Below are 24301 nucleotides of genomic sequence, written 5' to 3' on the forward strand. Positions count from 1 at the left end.
GTGTCATCGACCAAGAGACAGCAGACGTCTTCAAGAATCATAAAACTGTGCTCACTCGGGCCGTTTTTATTTGTAGCTACACATGCTAATGATACCCCCCTACAGTGGCTACATGAGCTTGGAACCAGAAGATCGGACATTAAATCAAAGTGGTTCCTTTTTTGGAACGATTGTTTTTTGTGTAACGGAAGACTTAATTTATGCGTACTAATGCATATGCTAACAACATAAAACCTTCTATACCAGTCCTTAAGTGATCGATTTAAATCATCCTTAAATGTGTTGAGAATAAATTATGACTTCCTCACTAATTCTGTCCAGTGTTGGGCAATCCTCTCGAGTTTTCGCCTCGGGTTGTTGTTCAAAAAGTGCCCGTTGCATTTTATGACATATGCAATTTACACATTCTTTCCACCTTGACCGTGATCAAATTTCCCCGAGATCACTGACCCTTGCTGTAGTACAGTAGTGTATCAATCTCTTAAACTGGTTTATATTTAGTCTTGAGTAAGAAACGGATTGAATAAGGAAGGGGAGATGTTAATTAATTCAGATGAATTGTATTTCAACAACCTTAACAACAATTTACCGTTTTTCTTCACGGGGAGTACCTAATTGGTTCCTTTAAAGGTGCAGCTCGATTACTCAAGCTACAAAATTAATATTCAGCTGATACTGTTCTTTGATAAGGGTTTAGTAATCTTTTTAGACAGTTTGGCCACAAGTTCCTTGGCCTATTAACTACGTAGTGGTTTGTGGATGAACCCAAAATCAACCTGATGCGTTAGTCACAGTATTAAAAGTTTATTGACTTTAGAAGACAACAATAAATAGGTTTTTTTTATTTGAGACACGTTTCTTTTTGCCCGTGGGATGTAAAGGTATGCATTGTAATGCGTGGTGTGATTATGTTGCATATTTTTTAAGTAGATATTAATGTAGTACTTCTGGACCAGAAAATAAGAAACAAGGAAAATCGTTGAAAACCCACCATATACGGTATATACCTCACCTTTGCATCAAATGCTTCGTAATTACAATATGATTGAAAATGATGTTTTTTAAATCACATTACAACTTTTTTCTGAGGTCTTAAGTTACATTATTACTATTTTATATATTTTTGGTTATTTAGACGTTTACAATAGGAAATGTTATTTAAATTTTATAAAATAACATACTCCTGCACTTATTGTTCATGAATCCGTCTTGAATTTTTACCGTAGATATGTAGATTTTTGGAAAAAAATCAAAATTGTATAACAACAATTTACAATTTAACTTTGGAAGCGGAAAACCGAATGGTTCGAAATCTCGCACACATTTTAAGGTTATTGTAAGCATGCTAAATCGTTAACGAAACCTTATAGCCTCCCCACTCTTCGAACAGATGACGTAATTGCCAAATTTTTCCAGATACATCCCAGGTAAAATGTCAAAACATTATAAGCGATTTTTGTTCATTTTTTAATAGATTTTGGCTCTTCTTTTGATGATATTTCCTGGTCCAGAAGTAACAGATTGATATCTACATTTTTATATTTTTTGCTACTTTTTTAACAATACAACATATAACATATTAGCAATTGGTACAATCCAGATTCATTTATTATTCCTTCTTAGGTGTCAATTCAATCGTGAAGTCGGTACAGTACAAAGGTTTTGATAAATGCTTCAAAAAAATTCGCGTTCTAAATCGTCCTTCCAGGATCATTTGCACATTTAGTTTTGTTAGATCCAGGATCATGTTTTCGGTGGAGTAATTTCCCTGAAACAAACGCAATTTTAAGCTAACTCTCAATATTATTACACCCTTAATCAATGAAAACTACATTCCGCACGACTATTAACTTGCGCTGTACGAAATGAGCGCATTACGCAATAGGACATACCATTTTAACTGGACATACTCCAGGTTCCATGCCTATTTTAGACTGAATATAGGTCCACAGGTCTCCAACGTACTTTTGCAATGTTGAACATGCTTCAACATCGTTTAAAATAAAAGAATTAACTTGAGTTTTACGTTTATCAATGCGGGAACATTTCAAGCTCATCTAAAAATATTATTAAAATAAATATGTTTAAACCCAAAAAAACAACAATAGTGACGTATTCTTAACGAAAATGTGAAAAATGCTTACAGTCACATTTTCATCTAGATCAACTGGTAAAACCCAAAACGCATCCAAAAGTTGAGTAGATTCGTTAAACATGCGAGATTTAATGATAAACTGCATTGGCAGATTGGAATATTCTTTGCAAGGGTCAAAATCCAAAATTCTTATTTTTGCGGGCCCTACGATCTGTCAAAAACATTAGAATACAAAAATGGCTACTAATTTTTTGATTATATATTGTATAGAAACTTACAAAATATCTACAATAAACAAATCCAACAAAAGAGATAATGCACAACACTCTGCACAACATTGTGTAAATGTAAAATAAATGTCATTTGTTGCAGTTATTTATTTAGACAGATTTTTATCGTTAGATTTGCTGATATCAAAATGAAAATATTTTTTTAATAGCTCTGAAATGTCGACTAAATGACTTACTGATATAATGCTGGATGTACAGTTGGATGAAATAAATAATTGCTTACACAATATGTACTTAACACATACATTCTACAAACGATTGTCACATTAGTTGATTATTGGAAATTTAAACTGTCCAAATTTGCCGCTCATTTTTCAGTATTTTGACATATGAATTACGAAAACTTGCTTGTAGTGTAATTAGTAGGACATTTTGATTTTATATTTGTTTTTCACCTTGAGAATAAACAATCAAGCAAAAACATGAAGCAATTAAATCCGTCCCTCCAAAAAATGGATGACGTCATTTCAAAATATAATATAATAATTTATAATGTAGTGATTAGTGTTACATTGTGGATTCTAAATCCTGTGCCTATCTTACGCCAAGAAAGAAATATTCGCGAAAGGAGTTCAGTGCGTGCGATAGGTCTTATCTCGTCGTTTCCTACATCCGTTGTACTTTATCAAAAATTTATTTATCGCCAAATGTTACTACAAAATATATTGCCCCATTTTTCTCTCACAAGTAGCAACCAGGAAGTCAAACAAAAAAGTTGTGTTGAACAAAAATCATAAGAAATAAATAAGAATATCTATAAAGTGTTTCACTTAGTGTGGAAAGTCACTCATTTCTCACGGGTCTGATTTTCAAATATTTCATCACTTTATGAAATTGCAGGAACGTAGATATGTGTATGTTTGATTCATGGAAGTTAAAGCGCACGATCAACGAATAAATAATCGATTGCAAACCGAAATTTCATGTTGCGTTCTTTCCCATAATACCTTTTTAATTAAATTAATAACATGTATAACAATTGCTATTAAACGTAGCTTTTACTACAAACCGGTATCTAACGAACTATTATAATGTTGACAAACCCAAGACACCTGTTTTACAGGAGGATAAATAACCCGAATCCGAATACACGGTTTCGTGTTTCTTCGTTTCAAGTGTCTGCGAACCTCATTCGATGTAGTTCTAAGCTTTTGCCGCAAACCGATATCTTAAATAATAGGCGAGCTATTAAATGAGGAGCAAAAGGACGCCTGTTATATAAGAGGATAAACATGACGCGAACACATAATTTGGTTTTCCCTCATCTCAGGTGGTTGCGATCGTTACTCTACACTGTTATTAAAGGTGTGTCTTCCCTATAATCGAAAACTTATTTTCTTTTGGAGTTAAGGTTTCTAATTTAATTTAATTTAATTTAATTTTAATTGTTACACAGTTTTAATGCATGTATTTTTGTGCCTGAAATGTTGTCGTTGAGACTTTATTTACGGTATATTTTGTGCAGAATTTCTTTTACTTGTTTTAAGCTAGAACTAAATTTGAATTTGTGCGCAACGCGTAAGTAGCACATGCGCATTATTGTTGTGTTTAATGCACTCATTCCTATTTACGTTATTAATTTTGAATCCACCAGAATTAGTTCGCGAAAATGTAATATACGCTTATCTGAGGTTATCAATCATATTTTTAATTAAATTTCGCGGCAAACTAATTCGATAAAACATAAATATTATTTTTGAAAGCTTATTTATATTGTGACGACCAGTTGCGTGGAAGTTCTTAAACAAGTTATTTTCGTACGTCTGGAAATAACGTTAGGTCGGTTACACATTATCTTGCCAGCTTTATCAAATTGCATGAGTTTTACGCGTCATCGTTTTTCACTCATTATCAGTACACCCTCCGGTACCAAGGTTTCCTGTAGTGCTCAACAGCGTAGGTGTTGAAAGCAGAATAACGCTGCCGCTCTGTTTTTTTAAATCTCATATCGCGTCAGATTGTATAGGTTGACATTTTTTATCAGTTGCACTGTTTTGTTTTAGTAGTTGCGTTTTGGTGACACGAATCGGTATAATTTTTTGAGACTAGTGGTAGTTTTCAGGTAACGAGTAATAACAATGTCTTTATCGGATGGCCAACTACCGGGTGTACATGTGTCAAACAGCAGTGAGTTGATGTGTTTTAATAAATTTTGAAAAAGTAGATATTCCGTAGATGATACCTTCCCATTAATACCCACGCAAGGTAATGTTGAAGAAATACAAATTCAAAATTTTGAAACTGTTCCTAATGTACCAGAGGCTATCGTCATCCAGCCAACCAGTGCACCAGGTATAAGTGCTCATCGTTTGACTTAAGTGGGTTTTAAGTCAGTTATTTATGTTATAGAGGGTTATTGGACGGATCAACCACCCCTATATAACTGCCCCCCGGGCTTAGAGTATCTGGCAACTATAGACCAGTTGCTTATTCACCAAAAAGTAGAACTGCTTGAAAGTATTATAACACATATATAAAATAATTTTTATTGATGAATACTTATAGTTATCACTGGATTTGAAACAAATAATAAATACACCATTAAAAACATTCTGGGCCAAAAAGTGTATTACGCCATTGAAGATAATGATTGCTGTACAAGAAACTGTTGTGGCCCTTTACGACCCTTCGACATGAAGATTTTTGATAATTTTAGGAATGAAGTTATCCACTTATATCGTCCATTCGCTTGTCAAGGATGCTGTTTCCCGTGTTGTATGCAGGTACTAGAAAAATTTAGTTTTGACGTATCAATACGGTGAAAACTTTTAGACCATTGAAATTTCGTCACCTCCAGGAACCGTTATAGGTACAGTGGAAGAAGAATGGAAGTGCATTGGTTGGAAGTTTGCGGTTAAAAATGAATTTAAGGAAACCGTTTTGAGAATAAATGGTCCCTGCTGTCCTATTAGCTGTTTCAGTGACGTTAACTTTTATATTACTTCAGCCGACGGCGAAACAAATTTGGGCAAAATTACAAAACAATGGACAGGTCTTGTCAGAGAAATGTTTACTGATGCTGATAATTTTGGCATCACTTTTCCAATTGACTTGGATATAAAAACTAAGGCCCTTTTGTTGGGCGCTTGTTTTTTAATTGTGAGTATCATTTGATGGTAGGTGTAGAGTTTTAACATGTTTCTTGTAGGATTTCATGTTTTTTGAAAGGGCCAGCAACAACTAATTTGTAGTTCGTGATGTGTTGCTTGAACTTCATGTAATTATGTGTTTTATAAAACATTTGTATCCTATATTTTATATTTTTGTAAGTTTTGTTTTAACTATATTATTTGATGTCAATTGTTGCTTCATTCACGTATGAGATGTGTAGATTAACTTCCTTGACATAGCAGTGACACTGGTAGTACCCTAAATTCCTCCCATACAGCCGTCACTGCATTTATTTTCATCAAAGGTAATGAGTGTATATTGGGTTGCCTATACGCTTCGTACTAAAATAACCCTATAAAGTGCGCTTACATGTATACGTCTTGCGTATTTCTACTGTAACTTACTAAAAACAAATTTTAATTATGGCTATTTTTTTGGTTGAATAAGTTGATCAGGAGGGTTTTTTCGTTGTAATTTTTGGTTTAAATTTAGCGCTACATTCTTTCTCTTAGTTGACATTCTGCGAGAAAAATTGTATTGCGCGTGCGCACACGCTGCGGCTGCGTTGCGTTACGTTTCTGCATGTTACCGCGACTGTTCTAACATGGCCGCATGTTAGTTGCTGATTTTCTTTATTGTTTGCCAACGTATTAAAAAAGATTTAGTAGTGGTGTTTGGTTAGAGACTTGAACTGAATAAACTTTCGACGACTCCATAAATGCTCAATTGTAATAGCACAGTGCCAGACAACTGAATATTGCGACTGATACGTCATTACCGGTCTCTGATTCAACTCCTCCCTTTCATACAACAACAAACCGAAATTATTTACGATATAATGCTGCAAGAACATCATCACATGTCACAAAACGGGATGCAGAGGAATGCCAGGTAAATCGTGGCTCCCATGAATTCGCGTGGGGACAATCCCATTAAGGATTTATGCTTTTTCTGGTACAGGATGGGAATGCAACAAATGGGCCCTCCCCCGAATCACAGGAGCCAACCCATGCTTATGAGCATCCAGCCGCCGGTGCCCGCTACCCACGCAGGTACGGGCTCTAAATTTCGCGCCGGTTTCGCTTCATTTGCTGTTTTAGGTGTTCTGGTTTCGATGCCTCCGGGTCCTACACTCATTTCGACCCCATCCATACCGCAACAGCCCCAGCCAAAAAGTAATCTACAGCAAGGTAGTTGTTAGTCGGTGCATGTGCTTGTTAGATGTAGTGATCACATGATTGTGAAGTGACGGGGATTTCTGGGATGGACGTGTTTCGCTTTTTTTCCCTTTTGTGTATTTAGTCGCGTTTTTTAATTTGCCCCAAGGCGCGCGCTAACAAGCTGATAAAAACAAGTCAGAAAAGTACACAATTTAATTTTACATCAAGTTTGTTTCATTTGTTTGCAAACATCAAAGAGAACGTAGAAAAGGAATTCATGAACAGAGTGCACACCAAAGGGAACTTTATTTACGTTTTGCTTCTCTTTCTTTGATCAGATTTTTGGTGAATTTAAATAAAGACAGCTGAAGAGGGACGAGACGCTGAGTTTTCGTTTTTAATTTGAATGAGCAAGCTGAATTCATTCATAATTTATTCACTTTGATTTGCTTTGTGGGTTTGGAAATTTAAATAATTATTTTATATTTGTGCACTCATTTAAATTGATTTCTCACATTTTCGGGGAGTTTTAAAAGGTTCTTTAAGTGCATAAGTTTAGCGCTTACGCAGCGGCCACATGTTTATTCCCTGGTTCTACACAGGTTTGTTATTAAATGTAGTTGGCTGTGGAATAAAAGGAAAGTTTAATATCAATTTAAATCGTACTTATAGTGAATTATAGTAGTTTTAGATTTGTGTTTGTGTATACAGAGTGCCCTATCTTTTATTATCAGTAGACAAGTGTATTTTTTTTTATATTTTAAAATTATTTCAAATAGTGATTCATAATTTTGATTTTTTTTACCCAAAATCCAAGTGAGCAATCTCCCAGTTACCAGTGACTAGTGCTTCGTCATTAAAGTGTTTAATCGATAATCGCAAGCGATTGCACAAAATGTGTCGGCAATTAATTTTAATAAAAATATTTTGTAAAACAAATTTAATTGCACGTGCGCAATAACCACAAAAATGATAACAATAACGACCGGAAATTTATTGCTTCTAGTATTATTTTCTAAAATAAGAAATAGATGTGGGAAAGTTAGTATTTCCAGATATTCTTGACACCAAATTGGGTCACTTTCGCAGTGTTGTGCATACAATACAAACATATTTCTCGAACGTACTATCCATGGATTCGTAAGTCTTGAATTTGCCGAATTTGTATCACTGCGGATTTTGAAGTGTTTACCGTGCATGCTTGCATCTGTTTAGTTTAGTCGATAGATTGCATGGTTTGTTTAGTTACACTCAAATTGTGATTTAAATCGATCAGAAATTCCTACATTACTTGGTTTTACCCGCTATCAACTATGTACAATTTTAATTGACCGTTATCATGAATCAATTCAAAAGAACATTAATGATAATATTTTTAATGTAGAAGTCGACATCATATTTTTTATCTGCACATAATTACCAGAAATAATGACAATTATACAACAAGAAATATCGTGATTGTTTGAATTTTGTGAACGCTTTTGTTATTGTAGCAACTTTTTCTTTGGTTATGTATTTTTGTAATAAAATATATGTACAAAATTAGCTGTGCACCTTATTGAAACCAAGTTACGGCGCATGCGCATTTGTGAATTGTCTCAAAATTCAACGTAAAAAATAAAAATGTGTTCACATTACAGTGACTATTTAGAGCTAAAATACAAATTGTAAAATATACATAAAGTAGAAATATGTAGCGCACAACGCATGCGCACACCACAGATCACACCCTGCGTAGAGGGACGCTCGTAGTTTCAATAATCACCAAAAAAGAGTACGATTTATATCTTTCTATGCGAGGTGGAAGTGTTTGATCAATTTGTTGTAGATTTTTGTCATTTAGCGTAATTTTTTGTTTGTAAATTGTTGGGTCTGGACATAGTTTTGGACGGATTTAAAAGTACAACTTGAGAGCTAGTAATTAATAATTTTCGGTCGAGAGGAGAAGTAAAAATAGTCCGTTTCGTAGTGAACTTGATGAGAATTAAAACCCACTTACCTAAATTCCGTTTGTTCATTTCCATTAGTGGATAATGGTAGCATATTTGAACTTAATAGTTTCTCAATCATCTGGGGAATAAAAGAAATGAACCGATATTCACTGACACGTCCGTCTATCCACACCCTAGACACTAAACTACATTATACGTTGTTGATTCATTTATCAACAAATGCCTCTGCCATGAACGTTTCTTGTTTCACTATCTTTGTGTTGTTTACATTCATATATCACACCAGGCTCACCTCCCTCCCATTTTTTAATTATTATTATTCTTATTATTTTCATTGAAATTTAGTTTCGCCTGAAATGTACGCAATTTTTTCAGTTTTACTTCAGAATATACTTTTGTAAGGGTTGGAGGCATTTCCGGCGAAACCGCATTTAAAAATTAAATGAAGATGAGCCTAGTGGGACATCCCTTTTTTTGTTTTTAGTATTACACGTATAATTTTTATTATAGTTTATCACTATGAGAACGCGGCAGCACCTGAAACGGAACAACCTCAGCATAACAACGACACACAGCAGCAGCACCAATCAGGTCCGAACACTAGTACTTCGTCTGCACCGCCCAGTACTACTTTGGCAAACATAAAAGAAAAAACGCCAATGTGCTTGGTCAATGAATTGGCAAGGTACAATAAAATACAACACCAGTATCAGCTGACAGAGGAGACAGGACCAGCACACAAAAAAGTATTTACCGTCACACTTAAATTGGGCAACGAAGAATACAAATCTGAAGGTCCGAGTATTAAAAAAGCCCAGCATTCTGCAGCTGCACAGTCACTAGCTAAAACAGAATTCAAACATCCGCCTTCGAAAACTGTTCGAAATCGGCCTGGCAACAGGGCTACCAATCCCGGTGTGATGACCCCAACTGTAGAATTAAATGCTCTTGCCATGAAAAGGGGCGAACGGCCGGTTTACATAGTGGAAAATCCTCCACCACACCATTCACAGGTACGAAAACCCTTGTTTTAATTTTATGCTAAGTTAATTTGTTCTGGACGAACTGGATTATTTCGAAATCCGAATTTCACACAAACGAGTTTTGTGTTTCTGCTAGAATAGGAATTTCATTTAAGGTGGACCAAGCTCGAAATTGTAAACAATTGACGGAGGGGTGCTACGCGTGGACGGGAACTAAATGGAATTAGACCCTCTATTGTGCTACTTTCCCTTAATCTTACACCCTAATGTTTGCATACGCTATTAAAATCGAAGCGCTAAACCGGATATATTGAAAAAATCGGTCGACATTGTCTAGCGTAACTGATCGAAAATACGTGTGAATAACAAAACTATCGACAGGATTGAAACGAGGTCATTAACATTCAAATCTCGGGTTCGAAATTACCCAAAACAGAGTGCTAACATTTTTGTGACGTAAATGTCAAAATTAAAAACGTCACGCGAAAGAAGTGTGGTTATAGGTTATACTGAGAAAACAAAATACGATCCAAGATAGCCATGGATTTTTGAAACGTCTTTCAATTCTATCAAAGATAAATCCTCAAAAGTCCATGGTTGGGTTTGATGTTTTTTATTGTGTCCAAATTAAAATTCTCTGAGATCTCGCCGTAATTTTTCGACAAAATTGGGTACTGCTGCCTTATCTTCGAGGTGCAAGAACGTTTGTAGATAAGGTAATTGATTGGTAATAAATTGTGCACACCCTTCAAGGTTATCACGAAATTATCTATTCACACCTTCCTTAATAACATGATGAACGTATCTCCTGGAGTATGAAAAAATAGGTACTCCGTTTGGAAACGTGTATATTTATCGTTTTATTCAGTTTAACTTAGAAAGTGCTCTGCGATTTTGTAAACGTTTAACGTTATCGCAAGCATGGTAAATCGCTAATCACAATTTATCGGTTTATGGCCTCCAAAAAGTTGGTGACGTCATCTCGAAATCATTTAGACTAAAAAAACCTTTAAAAACGTTGCCCTAAAAAAGTGCAGACAACGCGCATTGTGAAGGTCTAAATAAATGGCTGTCATTTAGAAAATAAAACGTGATGGAAGTTCAGAACTGGGTAAAATTTTAGTAAAAGTGTCCTTCGTGCAAAAACTGATTTTATTTGACGAAGAAAGGAAACAACATTATAAGAGTGGGAGGAACGATTTCACAGATTAAATTTAAACGAAAAAAATTGCTTATAAATAATTTGAAGACATCGTTGTGTTGTGTGATTTAGGTGTTTACTTCGTTGTTTTTTATTGTCTTGTTTCGTGTTGACGTTTTATCACTATAATGCTTCGAATCCAATTATGTCCAGTAGTAAGTAATCTTTCGTTACTAAAACGTGTTATTAAATTTATTCCACATGTTTTGGGAAACGTCATAAGTCAGTTTTGTTTCGGTGTTTGATGAGCGCATGCGCTATTTTTCATCTTGTAAGTGTTTTAAAAGACTTGATAGTTAGCAAAATTCATGACTCAACTCACGTTGATCCAGATGGGATCAGTTTACTTACGCTATCAGTTACGAAATGGAAGCAATTATTATCTGACCACTGCATTCTCAGACGGATTAGTAGTGAACATAGAGTATTTAACATCCAATTCATGACCATCTCGATTGACTTGCTTTTTCAAAAATCGCGTTAAGGATAAGAAAACAATTTGTGAATTCAGTTTTAACACCTATCATAGGTAACTTTCAGTTTTCTTACCAGGGTTATATCAGTCAAGCCGGCTACTACCCTCGCCAAAATATGTACGGTGCTCAAAACCAACCCAGATACGGTTACGATGCCCGTCGAAACATGCGACCTCATTATCCGTACCACGAGAACCGCTACTACGGCCAATATAGACCCACGGGTCCCCACAACCCCGGCGACCCTTACACTGTAAGGTTACGTGTCGGCGACAGGGAATACCCCGGAGTGGGGTACACGGTCCAGGCCGCCAGACACGACGCCGCCGCCAAAGCCATCGAGGACATCAAAGCGATGGGCGAACCCACAGAGCAACCAGGTAAATATTTCCTCCTCGTTCGAGAATGTTCTTATTTTTTCCTATCTACTGCAGCAGCAGCCGAAACTACGCCGACCGATATCAACACAGAGCTTAAATCACCGATCTCACTTGTCCACGAAATAGCTCTGAAGCGAAATCTTAGCGTAACGTTCGAGGTGCTGAGCGAAAAGGGTCCGCCCCATATGAAGGTCTTCGTGACGCAGTGCCGGGTGGGGAACTTCGTGGCGGAGGGCGAAGGCAACGGGAAGAAGATCTCGAAGAAGCGAGCTGCAGAAAAAATGCTGGAGGAACTGGCGAAATTGCCACCGTTACCTAATATGCACAATATGGTCCATCTTAAGCGGAAAAGAGTCACCAATAAGAAGAAAACGCGGAACTTGATTAAAGTCAATATGGATAAGTCAAACGAGTTTCAAGAAGAAATTAATCCTATTTCGCGCCTAATACAAATACAGCAGGCCAACAAGGAGAGGGAACCGGTGTATACTGTGAGTATTTGCGTAGCAACGAGTGGATATAGTTGCCGTTTTAATGGCTACGTTGTGTCTGGCAGTTGGTTTTTCTCTTTTTACACATAGTGTTCAAATACATTTGGATCACTATTTGTTCGCTCTAATGTACGTATTATTTACAAGAGGGACTAAATTTGAACTTGAAGACATAAATGTAGTAAGTATCATCTGCATACAAAATGATGTAAATTTGCTTTAAATACTTCCATGTCATTGCTGTAAATCAAGAACGACAAGGGTCCTAAAATGGATCCTCGTGCCACTCCATGTGGTCTTGTTCTGATATTGACCCATTTATGATTTTAACATATGTACTCACAATAAAGGTGTAAAATTTCAACTTTTCTGATGATGTACTGTGATACATGGTGTCACGTTTATTTTGTGTGATAAAAATCAGTTCTTTTCAGAATTAGTGTGAGAGTTTTGCTGTTCACATTTTTACCAAGAATGGTTTCTTCAGAACAACACGAAGTATTCATGGTAATGTCAAGAAAATGTCAACAAAAATTTACCTGAGGGAATTGTCGTGAAGTCTTCTAAAAATCATTATGATTTTAATTATTTCAATAGTAACTTGTCAACACAAAACATTTGTCATTTGCTTTTATTTCAACAATCCGTGTTAAGCAGATTTGCACGACAATGAGAAAACGTTTTCTAACCTAACATTATTTTGTTGTTAAATGTAATTTTCAGACGACTACACTGTAAAAAAGCTGTAAACAATTGAATTTTCACCTCACTATTGAAGTCGGCGCAAGTATGGATGGGCGAAGCGTAACTGCAAAATCCATGTTACACTCCAAAAATTTATCATTTTAACATGTTTCACGTTTTTGTTGTGAAAAGATGACTACGTATATTAAGAAAAACAAGGCAAATTATAAGCCCCGCCCACCCACCCTGTCTCAGTTGTAATGATTTTTTATTCGTCATGCGCTAAGAGGGTGGAGTTTAACTGCCAAACTCTTCTTCACAATAAATTACCATGTAATACAGGTTTTTGGGTATTGTGTTGTTCAGAGAATACTAGGATTTTGAAATTAAGCTCCGCCCCACGGCTTACGACGAGTAAAAAAATCATCACGATTGAGATCGGGTGGGTGGGCGGGGCTTATGTTTTCATTTTTGTTTATTAGTATACATAGTCATCTTTTCACAACAAGAAACTGAAAACATGTTTAAAATGGTAAATTTTTGTAGGGAAATATGGATTTTGCAGTTACGCTCCGCTCCTCGGTCTGACAACGAATGAAAACTTCATCACTATTGAGGTCGAGGTGGGTATGGGTGGGGCTTAATCTCGTGAAGAATTTTTCATTTGTTGCCAGACCGATGGGCGAAACATAACTGCAAAACTCAAATTTCCCTACAAAAAAGATGAGTACGTATATTAAGAAAAACAAGGCAAAATATAAGCCCCGCCCACCCACCCTCTCTCAGTTGTGATGATTATTTTTATTCGTCGTGAGCCAAGAGGGCGGAGCTTAATTGCAAAATTCTTGCTTCTCTACAAGGGACTAGCATGTAAGACATGTTTGTAACGTGTTGTTCAGAGAATACTATGTCTATTAAGTAAAAATTAAACCCAGATTGATATCCAGACAAATGGGTGGAGGTTATTTATGGTTTTCTTTTGTGCTTAATACATATAGTTTGCTTTGAACAACACGATTACTCAAGAACATGTTTTACATAGCAATTTCTCGTAGAAAAATACGGATTTTGAAATTAAGCTCCGCCCCACGGCTTACGACGAGTAAAAAGATCATTACGATTGAGATCGGGTGGGCGGGCGGGGCTTATGTTTTGCTTTTTGTTTATTAGTATACGTAGTCATCTTTACACAGCAAGAAACTTAAAACATGTTTGAAATGGTAAATTTTTGTAGGGAAATATGGATTTTGCAATTACGCTCCGCTCCTCGGTCTGACAACGAATGAAAACTTCATCACTATTGATGTTGGGGCGGGTATGGGTGGAGCTTAATCTCGTGAAGAATTTTTCATTTGTTGCCAGACCGATGGGCGAAACGTAACTGCAAAACCCAAATTTCCCTACAAAAATCTACATTTTCTCAACATATTTCAAGTTTTTGTTGAAAAAAGATGACTACGTATATTAAGAAAAAAAGGCAAAATGTAAGCCCCGCCCACCCGCCCTCTCTCAGTTGTGATGATTTTTTTTATCCGTCGTGAGCCAAGAGGGCGGAGATTAATTGCAAAATTCTTGCTTTTCTACAAGGGACTAGCATGTAAGACATGTTTGTAACGTGTTGTTCAGAGAATACTATGTATATTAAGTAAAAATGAAACCCAGATTGACATCGAAACGAATGGGTGGAGGTTGTTTATGGCTTTCTTTTGTGCTTAATACATATAGTTTGCTTTGAACAACACGATTACTCAAGAACATTTTTTGCATAGCAATTTCTCGTAGAAAAATACGGATTTTGAAATTAAGCTCCGCCCCACGGCTTACGACGCGTAAAAAAATCATCACGATTGAGATCGGGTGGGCGGGCGGGGCTTATGTTTTGCTTTTTGTTTATTAGTATACGTAGTCATCTTTACACAGCAAGAAACTTAAAACATGTTTGAATTGGTACATTTTTGTAGGGAAATATGGATTTTGAAATTACGCTCCACTCCTCGGTCTGACAACGAATGAAAACTTCATCACTATTGAGGTTGGGGCGGGTATGGGTGGAGCTTAATCTCGTGAAGAATTTTTCATTTGTTGCCAGACCGATGGGCGAAACGTAACTGCAAAACCAATATTTCCCTGCAAAAACCTACATTTTCTCAACAAAAACTTGAAACATATTGAACATATTTTAAGTTTTTGTTGGAAAAAGGTGACTACGTATATTAAGAAAAAAAGGCAAAATGTAAGCCCCGCCCACCCGCCCTATCTCAATTGTGATGATTTTTTTTATTCGTTGTGAGCCAAGAGGGCGGAGCTTAATTGCAAAATTTTTGCTTCTCTACAAGGGACTATCAAGTAAGACATGTTTGTATCGTGTTGTTCAGAGATACTATGTATATTAAGTAAAAATGAAACCCAGATTGACATCGAAACGAATGGGTGGAGGTTATTTTTGGCTTTCTTTTGTGCTTAATACATATAGTTTGCTTTGAACAACACGATTACTAAAGAACATTTTTTGCATAGCAATTTCTCGTAGAAAAATAAGGATTTTGAAATTAAGCTCCGCCCCACGACTTACGACGAGTAAAAAAATCATCACGATTGAGGTCGGGTGGGTGGGCGGGGCTTATGTTGTGCCTTTTTGTTCTTAATATACGTAGTAATCTTTTCACAGCAAGAAACTTAAAACATGTTTGAAATGGTAAATTTTTGTAGGGAAATATGGATTTTGCAATTACGCTCCACTCCTCGGTCTGACAACGAATGAAAACTTCGTCACTATTGAGGTCGGGGCGGGTATGGGTGGAGCTTGATCTCGTGAAGAATTTTTCATTTGTTGCCAGACCGATGAGCGAAACTAACTGCAAAACCCAAATTTCCGTACAAAAATCTACATTTTCGCACCAAAACTTGAAACATATTAAACATATTTCAAGTTTTTGTTGAGAAAAGATGACTACGTATATTAAAGAAAAAAAAGGCAAAATATAGGCCCCGGCGCACCCGCCCTGTCTCAATTGTGATGATTTTTTTTATTCGTCGTGAGCCAAGAGGGCGGAGATTAATTGCAAAATTCTTGCTTTTCTACAAAGAACTAGCATGTAAGACATGTTTGTATCGTGTTGTTCAGAGAATACTATGTATATTAAGTAAAAATGAAACTCAGATTGACATCGAAACGAATGGGTTGAGGTTATTTATGGCTTTCTTTTGTGCTTAATACATATAGTTTGCTTTGAACAACACGATTACTCAAGAACATTTTTTGCATAGCAATTTCTCGTAGAAAAATACGGATTTTGAAATTAAGCTCCGCCCCACGGCTTACGACGCGTAAAAAAATCATCACGATTGAGATCGGGTGGGTGGGCGGGGCTTATGTTTTGCTTTTTGTTTATTAGTATACGTAGTAATCTTTTCACAGCAAGAAACTTAAAACATGTTTGAAATGGTAAATTTTTGTAGGGAAATATGGATTTTGCAATTAGGCTCCGCTCCTCGGTCTGACAACGAATGAAAACTTCATCATTATTGAGGTTGGGACATGTATGGGTGGGGCTTAATCTCGTGATGAATTTTTCATTTGTTGCCAGACCGAGGGGTGCAACGTAATCTATACCACCGTACAAAAATTTACCACTTCAAGTTTTTGTTGTGAAAAAATGACAACGTATATTAAAAAAAAGGCAAAATATGAAACCCCGCCCACCCGCCCTATCTCAATTGTGATGATTTTTTTTATTCGTTGTGAGCCAAGGAGGCGGAGTTTAACTGCAAGATCCTTATTTCTCTACGAGAAACTAAAAACATGTTTTTGAGAATCGTGTTGTTCAAAGAATACTATGTATATTAAGAAAACAATAAAGCCAAAGAGTGGACCCTACCCATGGCACAAGAAGACCCGCCCCGATCTCAATTCTCAATTGTGATAAATTTTTCGTTTGTTATCAAATCGAGGGGTGGGGCGTAACTGCAAGATTCATATTGGTCTGCAAGAATTTAAACTAAGTGAGGTTCTTGTTTTGAAAATACGACTACGTATGTTAAGAAAAAAGGCAAAATATAAGCCCCGCCCACCCGCCCTATCTCAATTGTGATGATTTTTTTTAATCGTCGAGAGCCAAAGGAGCGGAATTTCATTGCAAAACAAATTACCGTATAAGACATGTTTTTGAGTATCGTTTTATCCAAAAAATATTACGTATGTTAAGAAAAAATTGAAGCCAAAGATTAAGCCCTACCCATACCTGCCCTGCCCTAAATAGTAATAAAGTTTTTATTCGTTGGCAATTAATTTTAAACCTGTTTTAAGTTTTTAAGAATTAAAAAATCATCACAATAGATATGGGGTGGGTGGGCGGGTTTTATATTTTGCCTCTTTATATACATAGTATTCTTTGAACAACACGATACTCAAAAACATGTTTTTAATTTCTTGTAAAGAAATAAGTATTTGCAGTTAAGCTCCGCCCTCTTGGTTCTTGGCGAATAAAAAAAATCATCACAATTGAGAAAGGGCGGGTGGGCGGGCTTCCTTTTTTTTTTTTTTTTTGTTATAGTATGTGTAGACTTCTTTTCACAACAAGAAACTGAAAACATGCTTAAAATGGAAATTTTGTATCAGGAAATATCGATTTTGCAATTAGACTCCGCCCCATAATTGCAAAATCCATATTTCCTTGCAGAAATGTACCATTTTAACCATATTTTAAGTTTCTTGTTGTGAAAAGATGGCTATTAAGAAAAAAAAATGGAAAATATAAGATCTCAGTTCTGGCGAATTTTTAGATCTTCATTCCTTAAAATCCTTATTTCTTTTACCATGTAAGACATATTTTTTAGCATCGTATTGTTCAGAGAATAATATGTATATTAAGTAAAAATGAAACCTAGATTGAGATCAAGACGAATAGGTGGAGCTTATTTTTGGCTTTCTTTTGTACTTAATACATATAGTTTGCTTTGAACAACACGATTACTCAAGAACAATTTTCCATAGCAATTTCTTGTAGAAAAATAAGGATTTTACATTTAAACTCCGCCCCACGGCTTACGACGAGTAAAAAAATCAACACGATTGAGATCGGGTGGGTGGGCGGGGCTTATATTTTGCCTTTTTTCTAAATATATGTAGTCGTCTTTTGAGAACAAGAAACTTGAAACATGTTTAAAATGGTAAATTTTTGTGCGAATGAAAACTTCATCACTATTGATATCGTGGCAGGTATGGGTGGGGCTCGTGATGAATTTTTCAATCGTTGCCAGATCGAGGGGCGAAACATAACTGCAAAATCCATACTACCCTACAAAAATTTACCATTTTAACCATGTTTCAAGTTTTTGTTTTAAAAAGATGACTACGTATATTAAGAAAAAAAAAACAAAGTATACGCCCCGCCCACCCGCCCTATCTCAATTCGGGTGATTTTCTTTATTCGTCGTGAGCCAAGAGGGCGGAGTTTAATTGCAAAATTCTTACTTCTCTAGAAGAAATTACCATGTAATATTGTATCGTGTTGTTCAGAGAATACTATGTATATTAAGTAAAAATTAAACCCAGATTGAGATCGAAACGAATAGGGGTTATTTTTGGCTTTCAATTGTATTTAAGACATAGTTTGCTGTGAATAACACGATTACTCAAGAACATGTTTCACATGGCAATTTCTTGTATAAAAATAATGATTTTGCAATTAATCTCCGCCCTCTTTGCTCTCAACGAATAGACACAATCATCACGATTTAGGTAGGGTGGGTGGACGGGGCTTAATTTTGCCGTTTTTCTTGATATACGTAGTCTTCTTTTCACAAGAAACTTACAACTTGTTCAAAATGGTAAATTTTTGCAAGGAAATATCAATTTTGCAATTATGCCCCGCCCCTCGGTCTGCCAACGAATGAAAAATCCGTCACAATGAAGATCGGGGCGGGGTTATGTGGGGCTTAATCTTTGGCTTCCTTTTTTTACTCAATACAAATAGATGATTAAAGTAGATGCAAACAAACATCGGACAAGGAAGATCATAAAAATTAGCAACAAAGACGACCCTAATCGGATTAGAAAATCGAGTGAGCGAGTGCGAGAGAAGTCGATTTGTGTTTATTCCTCTTTTAAAATATTTTGAATAGCATAATTCTGTGAAGTTTATTTTTGCGATTATTTTGAATTGTTTTGTTTTCCCTAGTTCGTTTTTGTTATCTTCTACAGCTTGAGTTTTTGTTGGTGATAGCGTATCTCTTGTTGGCCATTTTTTATAAAATACTACAAAAATATACGATTTTAAACATGTTTTAAGTTTTTATTTAAAAAAAAATATGTTCCAACTGAAGAATAATTTGTGTTCGGAGTTAAACGAATTAAACACTTTCAAACAAATCAGTGACAGGATTCGTTAGAAGACGTATAACAATGTTTTCATTTTTCTATGATAAAAAGGTATTAATATAGATGTATTATACATCAAACTGCAACTTTTTTCATATTCAGTTCAATCAACCAAAAAAGTCACAGAGTAATATCATAGAAAAAGTACCATTTTCTTCTATTTTTGTCCCCTTTTTTTTTGTGTGTTAAACATAGAATCGATTGAAAATCCTGACACTGTCAATTGACAAAGTAACTTAATTTACTTATTGAGTCGTTTCAGTCAGAAGAAATGGGGGACTTACTTTTTCATGTTCTATAAGTTACGAAACGCTCACAATGTAACAATGACTTAGAAGTAAGTAAGATTACTTGATGCGTATACTATTGCTTTTCCAAAGAGTAATAAGTTCTTTAATATTCCTTAAATAGAGAAAGACCAATGTGTCAGACAGAGCAAGAACGAAAGCTGTAACTTTTACACTCAAAAATGAATGGACAGTTTGATTTAGTGTTTTTTTTTTTTTGCAGGTTTTGGAGGAACGTGGTGCCCCCCGCCGCCGAGAGTTCGTTATAGAGGCCTCCGTGAACGGCCATTCTTGCACCGGAGTAGGTCCTAACAAAAAAATTGCCAAACGCAACGCCGCCGAGGCTCTCTTAAACTCGCTTGGCTACGGCAACCCACCTTCGAATCCGAAGCCGGTCCTGAAAACCGAGAAGGAGTCCGAAATCGTCGACAAAACTCGGAAGGTGACATTCGTCGAAGAAAAAACCGAGCCAACTCCTTCGGTTGGTGGAAGTGGTGGTAGGCAATTAGTCCCCGGTATATTGCTCGTAGGGGACCAGTCCACCAACTTCCAGCAGGTACGCTCGCTGCGCTCCATCACCCGAACCACTCATAACAGTGTCGTTTCAGAACAAACCAAAGGAAAGCATCATGAATAACAACTCCAATTCGTGCGCAGATAACAAGAAAACGGGTCAGACTCAGTTGAAAACTCCTCCTCAGCCGATCCAAGGTGTTCGTTCCAAAGACCAGTTGTTGTACTTAGCACAACTGATGAACATCCAAGTTCAGTTCTCTGATTTTCCTAAGGCTAATCATGAGATGTATTTAACTCTGGTGTCTCTAAGCACCAATCCTCCACAGGTTTGTCATGGCGAAGGTCCTACAACTGAGGCTTCTCATGAAAAGGCTGCTTTAGAAGCACTCAAAGTTTTGTCAGAGCTGGGTTTGGACATAGTTGGCCCCAACAAAGAAGGCGGTAACGAAATGTACGTACTTGACAAAACCCGTTGTTGTAAGTAACGGATGTCGTACCGACCGAAGTCAGACGTAGTTTTGCTATCGGTGTTTAACTTTATTTGAACAAGGTTTGTATTTGATAGCCGACAATCCAAAGTGCGCAGAAAAGAATGCTCATATGAACTAGTACGCACTTGAACATTTAGTATATAAGTATATAATAACGGTTTAAGTAGAATTTTAGGTCAAACTAGTAAGATGTGTTATCCGCAAACTGATACAGGTCAGATTACTGGTGGATAAGCTTAAATCAATATCATTAACATAGAATATGAACAGCGAAGGTAACAAAATCAATCTTTGAGCAAACTCTAGAAAATCAACTGAAGTAGTTCTGTTGTACTACAAAAGATGAATAATTTCGACGATACTGGTCCTTTAATACATAAACTAAATGACTTCTTTTTTCGTGATCATGTTTTGTGGATATTGTTTATTTCAGGTTAATCTAAAAAATAAAAGATTGTACAAGTAGGCTTTGAAACTTCGTTAATTTTGCCGCTTCGTTGTGATCATGATTAGTCGTCTCCTGTGATAATGTCACTAATAAACCCTAACATTTTAAGTGAGCATCTAATGCAAAATATTCGATTCGTATAATTATTGTTTTTAAATTGCAATAAATTGTTGCAAATTCGTATTAACAATGCGGTGACAGATTTTCCAGAACCAACTTGATAACAATCTAAAAAACAACGAATAGTTGGATTGTTATAGACAGTATGCTAATGCATCCATTTACAGTTGATTATAAATGAATAATTCAGGTGTACATATTTAATAAAGTTATAATTGACGATTTTAAAATTAAATTTAATTGAAATTCTAATTCAAACGCCGAAATAACTTAAAAAACACTTTCGGCCAGTATTAAAGCAGGCACTCAGACATGGCAAAACACTCGCTTATTCTGCTTCTATTAAGTATTTGCTAGAATAATTAATAATTTACTACAAATGGTTTGTGAATATTTACATGAAAACAAAAGATAACTTTGCGGTTTAGAACGTCGACAAAACGCTGAGCTTCTTAGTAAACTCAATATCTGGAAGCTTTTACTGTAATGAGTTTCCATCTGTAGACATTGCAATGTTGTTGAGATCCCACGATTTTACGCGTCTCGCCTTGCTGACGTTGCTTTTTTACACCATCTGCACATTTTCTCTTTATTTGAAGAGATTTTAATTTTTTGTTTTCTACTGCAGCCAGAAACACTGGTGTTGATACTCTCAATAGATAAAATGTTCTGGAAGTGAATATTGATAAGACTTGAATATTTTATCAAGTTCTCGGTATTATTTTGTGATTAGAAAAACGATTTGTTGTCAAATCAAACGAGTTTTGAGGTTATCTTCGTAACATTTCCATCGATAAAATTAGTTTTTTAACATAAAAAGGGGTTTGTATTGCACTAAAATGCCTTTTGTCCATTATTTAAAAACAAATTCGACAAATTGATTGACACGAAGTGGTGCCAACAATCAAAAAATTTACCGATAGTTTTAACAATAATTAAAAGGAAAAAAATTGGTTGGAATACGTAAATATTAAAATCAATCTTTGCAGTATTGTTTTCTAAGGAGAACGAACGATTTACCACAGGAAAACCAAACGAGTTTCAATAATGTGATGTCTGCGTGGTTTTTGTCGTTACCATAAACATAAAAAACGTAGATGGCCAGAACCACAAATGTCCATTAATATGTCATTAACGTCCCAGGGACTTTTCTAGTGCCTCAATAACCAGTGGTTCATAAATTTTACGTTTTTACATTTTATAATGAGGAATGATTCACATCAACTAACAGTTTTAACAATTAGTTTTTTTAAATACACACAAAAAGGAAACGAGTCTTGGAAAATTAATTAAAATGGAGCCGCCAACTTCTAACATTTCCTTTAACGCACAGTCAGGTACTATTCACGGCCATCCAGTATTAAAAGTTTTGCGTGTCATTTTGATGCAAAAGTACGTGTTTAATTTTGATTTTTGGTAGCAAGAACTTGTGTTGAGTAACAAATTTTAAACATCCGAAGAATGTTTCTAATTATTGTTTTAATGGTTATTAAGCCTTTGGATTATGTATCTGGTCCTCAGAATCACATCTACATTTATTAGGAGTTTGAGAAAATTTATTCACATATTTAATCGGTCTAATCCTAAAAAATGTGGCTTTTGAGGATTATTAGAAGCAGTGTTTATTTTCGAAAAGCCGTAATCAGTTGAGTATATAGAAACCGTCCAGACGAGGGGAATGGGCAATGAAACACGCACACGCGATGACTAATCCGTCTTTGTTTGTAGTGAGAGCAGAAAGCAGGGAGGATCACGTATTTAATAATACAATGAATAATTGTAGTCGTCACGTAACTAAAACTTTTACAGACTAACCAAATGGTACTTTTGTATGCTAATAATAGATCTTGTGTATTCACTTGTAATTGCATCGAAAGACAAAAACAAGCAAAAGGCCAAATTACACGAGATAAGTCGGGAGTTTATCAGTGTGAGTCGGAAGTGACCTTGGCGTGGTCATCGCGGCGGTCAACGGCACCACGATCCGTCCAATCAGCTAATGTGTGTGTTTGATGTTTCGGTTGTTTACCATTCTGGTGTTAATGTAATATTTTAATGGGGTCACTTGCATTTTTTGCGTTTTCTGCTCGCGTGCGAATTTGATTTAATTTGACTGCGGCCACGGAGGTGTAATCGATTTCACGTAGCGTAGGCGGCGGTGTTGGGCACGTTTTAATGTGGCGATTGTTGTTGCAGTACCGCCTCTCAAGGGTCTTCCAAGGTTGGAATCCAAAATGGAGTCAAGAAGTAAACGTTAACTGAACTCTAGCATAGACTGCATCAATGAAAAATTTTTAAGATTAGACTGTTGAAGTACCAAATTATAAAAATATAAATCTCATATTTATTGTGTTTTCATTGATACAGACATGTACTTAGGAGAGTTCCATGTGGCCATGTCAAGTATGCATATTAATAACTAAGAATTATTGTTTTGTTTTATGTGATTTCATTAACATATGATGTTATATGAAATGATTTCATGTATCTGTGTAATTCTGGTTATTGCTTGCACTGTTTATAAATCAGTGCTATCCCATTTCGTTTTCGAGGGCAGAAAACGACTTTGGGAATACAGTAGTTCAGAATTGATTTATAAATTTCTTTCATAACTTAGTGATTATTTTAATTGTCAAAGTATTTTTTTAAATAATCGTGAAAAGTGCTGTTGCTATTCTTTAGACGCGATACAATTCTGATCTGCTGGTTGTTTCTTTGTTGTAGATTGATTTCAGTATTCCAGGAGACTTACATAATTTTTAGTAATTTTATTTTTTCAACGTTCTTTTTTTATATGTATAATTTAGTGTAAAATTTATACAATCTTAGTTCTTATCGTGCGGCGTACGTACGTACGTAACTTAAAAAAATTAACTGTATTCATTGTAGACCATTTGACATTGTAATTTGACTCTACCGAATTTGAAATCAACTTAAGAAAAAACTTTCTTTCAAACCGCAACAAATTGATTTCATTATTCCAGGAGACTTCAAAATAGACTTCTCTACTTACTAGGATTTTTAATTTGTTGACTTTGCTTTCAACTATTTAGTATCATCTCATCCCATTTTTAGTTTCTCATTGTGCAACTTACTGAAGTAAGTTAAAAACTTAACTGTACTCAGTGTAGACCATTGAAACATTGTAATTTGACTCCATTGAATTTGAAATCAATAAACATTATTAAGCAGAAAACTTTTTATTTGGCAAATACACAAGACTTACAATAAATACGT

The 24301-nt window shown here is 35.7% G+C and overlaps 3 protein-coding genes across 9 annotated transcripts; 2 read left to right on the forward strand and 1 right to left on the reverse strand.

The window, feature by feature from the left end:
- Nucleotides 1-133: 133 nt before the first annotated feature.
- LOC135141525 (uncharacterized) lies at nucleotides 134-8859 on the reverse strand. Of its 2 annotated transcripts, none has more exons than XM_064072708.1 (4): nucleotides 8656-8859; nucleotides 2145-2306; nucleotides 1893-2057; nucleotides 134-1768 (listed from the first exon to the last, which is right to left on the reverse strand). In XM_064072708.1, the coding sequence occupies exons 2-4, from the start codon at nucleotides 2238-2240 to the stop codon at nucleotides 1610-1612; spliced, it is 420 nt and encodes a 139-aa protein (XP_063928778.1). In that variant the 5' UTR covers nucleotides 2241-2306; nucleotides 8656-8859; the 3' UTR covers nucleotides 134-1609. The 2 variants fall into 2 exon arrangements, with proteins under 2 accessions (XP_063928778.1, XP_063928777.1); XM_064072707.1 differs by lacking the exon at nucleotides 8656-8859 and adding an exon at nucleotides 2374-2448.
- On the forward strand, nucleotides 3966-5656 carry LOC135141334 (phospholipid scramblase 1-like). 2 transcript variants are annotated; one of them, XM_064072341.1, is made up of 7 exons: nucleotides 3966-4512; nucleotides 4561-4590; nucleotides 4645-4677; nucleotides 4735-4842; nucleotides 4891-5108; nucleotides 5158-5484; nucleotides 5534-5656. In XM_064072341.1, the coding sequence occupies exons 1-7, from the start codon at nucleotides 4464-4466 to the stop codon at nucleotides 5567-5569; spliced, it is 801 nt and encodes a 266-aa protein (XP_063928411.1). In that variant the 5' UTR covers nucleotides 3966-4463; the 3' UTR covers nucleotides 5570-5656. The 2 variants fall into 2 exon arrangements, with proteins under 2 accessions (XP_063928411.1, XP_063928410.1); XM_064072340.1 differs by having other exon boundaries at nucleotides 3975-4512; nucleotides 4561-4677; nucleotides 5534-5654.
- Nucleotides 6059-24260, forward strand: LOC135141522 (double-stranded RNA-binding protein Staufen homolog 2-like). Of its 5 annotated transcripts, none has more exons than XM_064072699.1 (9): nucleotides 6059-6387; nucleotides 6457-6548; nucleotides 6597-6686; nucleotides 9119-9621; nucleotides 11333-11648; nucleotides 11703-12139; nucleotides 19713-20045; nucleotides 20098-20456; nucleotides 23261-24260. In XM_064072699.1, the coding sequence occupies exons 1-9, from the start codon at nucleotides 6335-6337 to the stop codon at nucleotides 23313-23315; spliced, it is 2238 nt and encodes a 745-aa protein (XP_063928769.1). In that variant the 5' UTR covers nucleotides 6059-6334; the 3' UTR covers nucleotides 23316-24260. The 5 variants fall into 5 exon arrangements, with proteins under 5 accessions (XP_063928769.1, XP_063928770.1, XP_063928767.1 ...); XM_064072700.1 differs by having other exon boundaries at nucleotides 11706-12139; XM_064072701.1 differs by having other exon boundaries at nucleotides 6060-6387; nucleotides 11345-11648.
- Nucleotides 24261-24301: the final 41 nt, after the last annotated feature.

Source organism: Zophobas morio, unplaced genomic scaffold (genome assembly GCF_036711695.1).
Source record: "Zophobas morio isolate AGI-343-1 ecotype UQ-CSIRO unplaced genomic scaffold, CSIRO_AGI_Zmor_V1 ptg000044l, whole genome shotgun sequence".
In the NCBI taxonomy this organism is placed as follows: Eukaryota; Metazoa; Arthropoda; class Insecta; order Coleoptera; family Tenebrionidae; genus Zophobas; species Zophobas morio.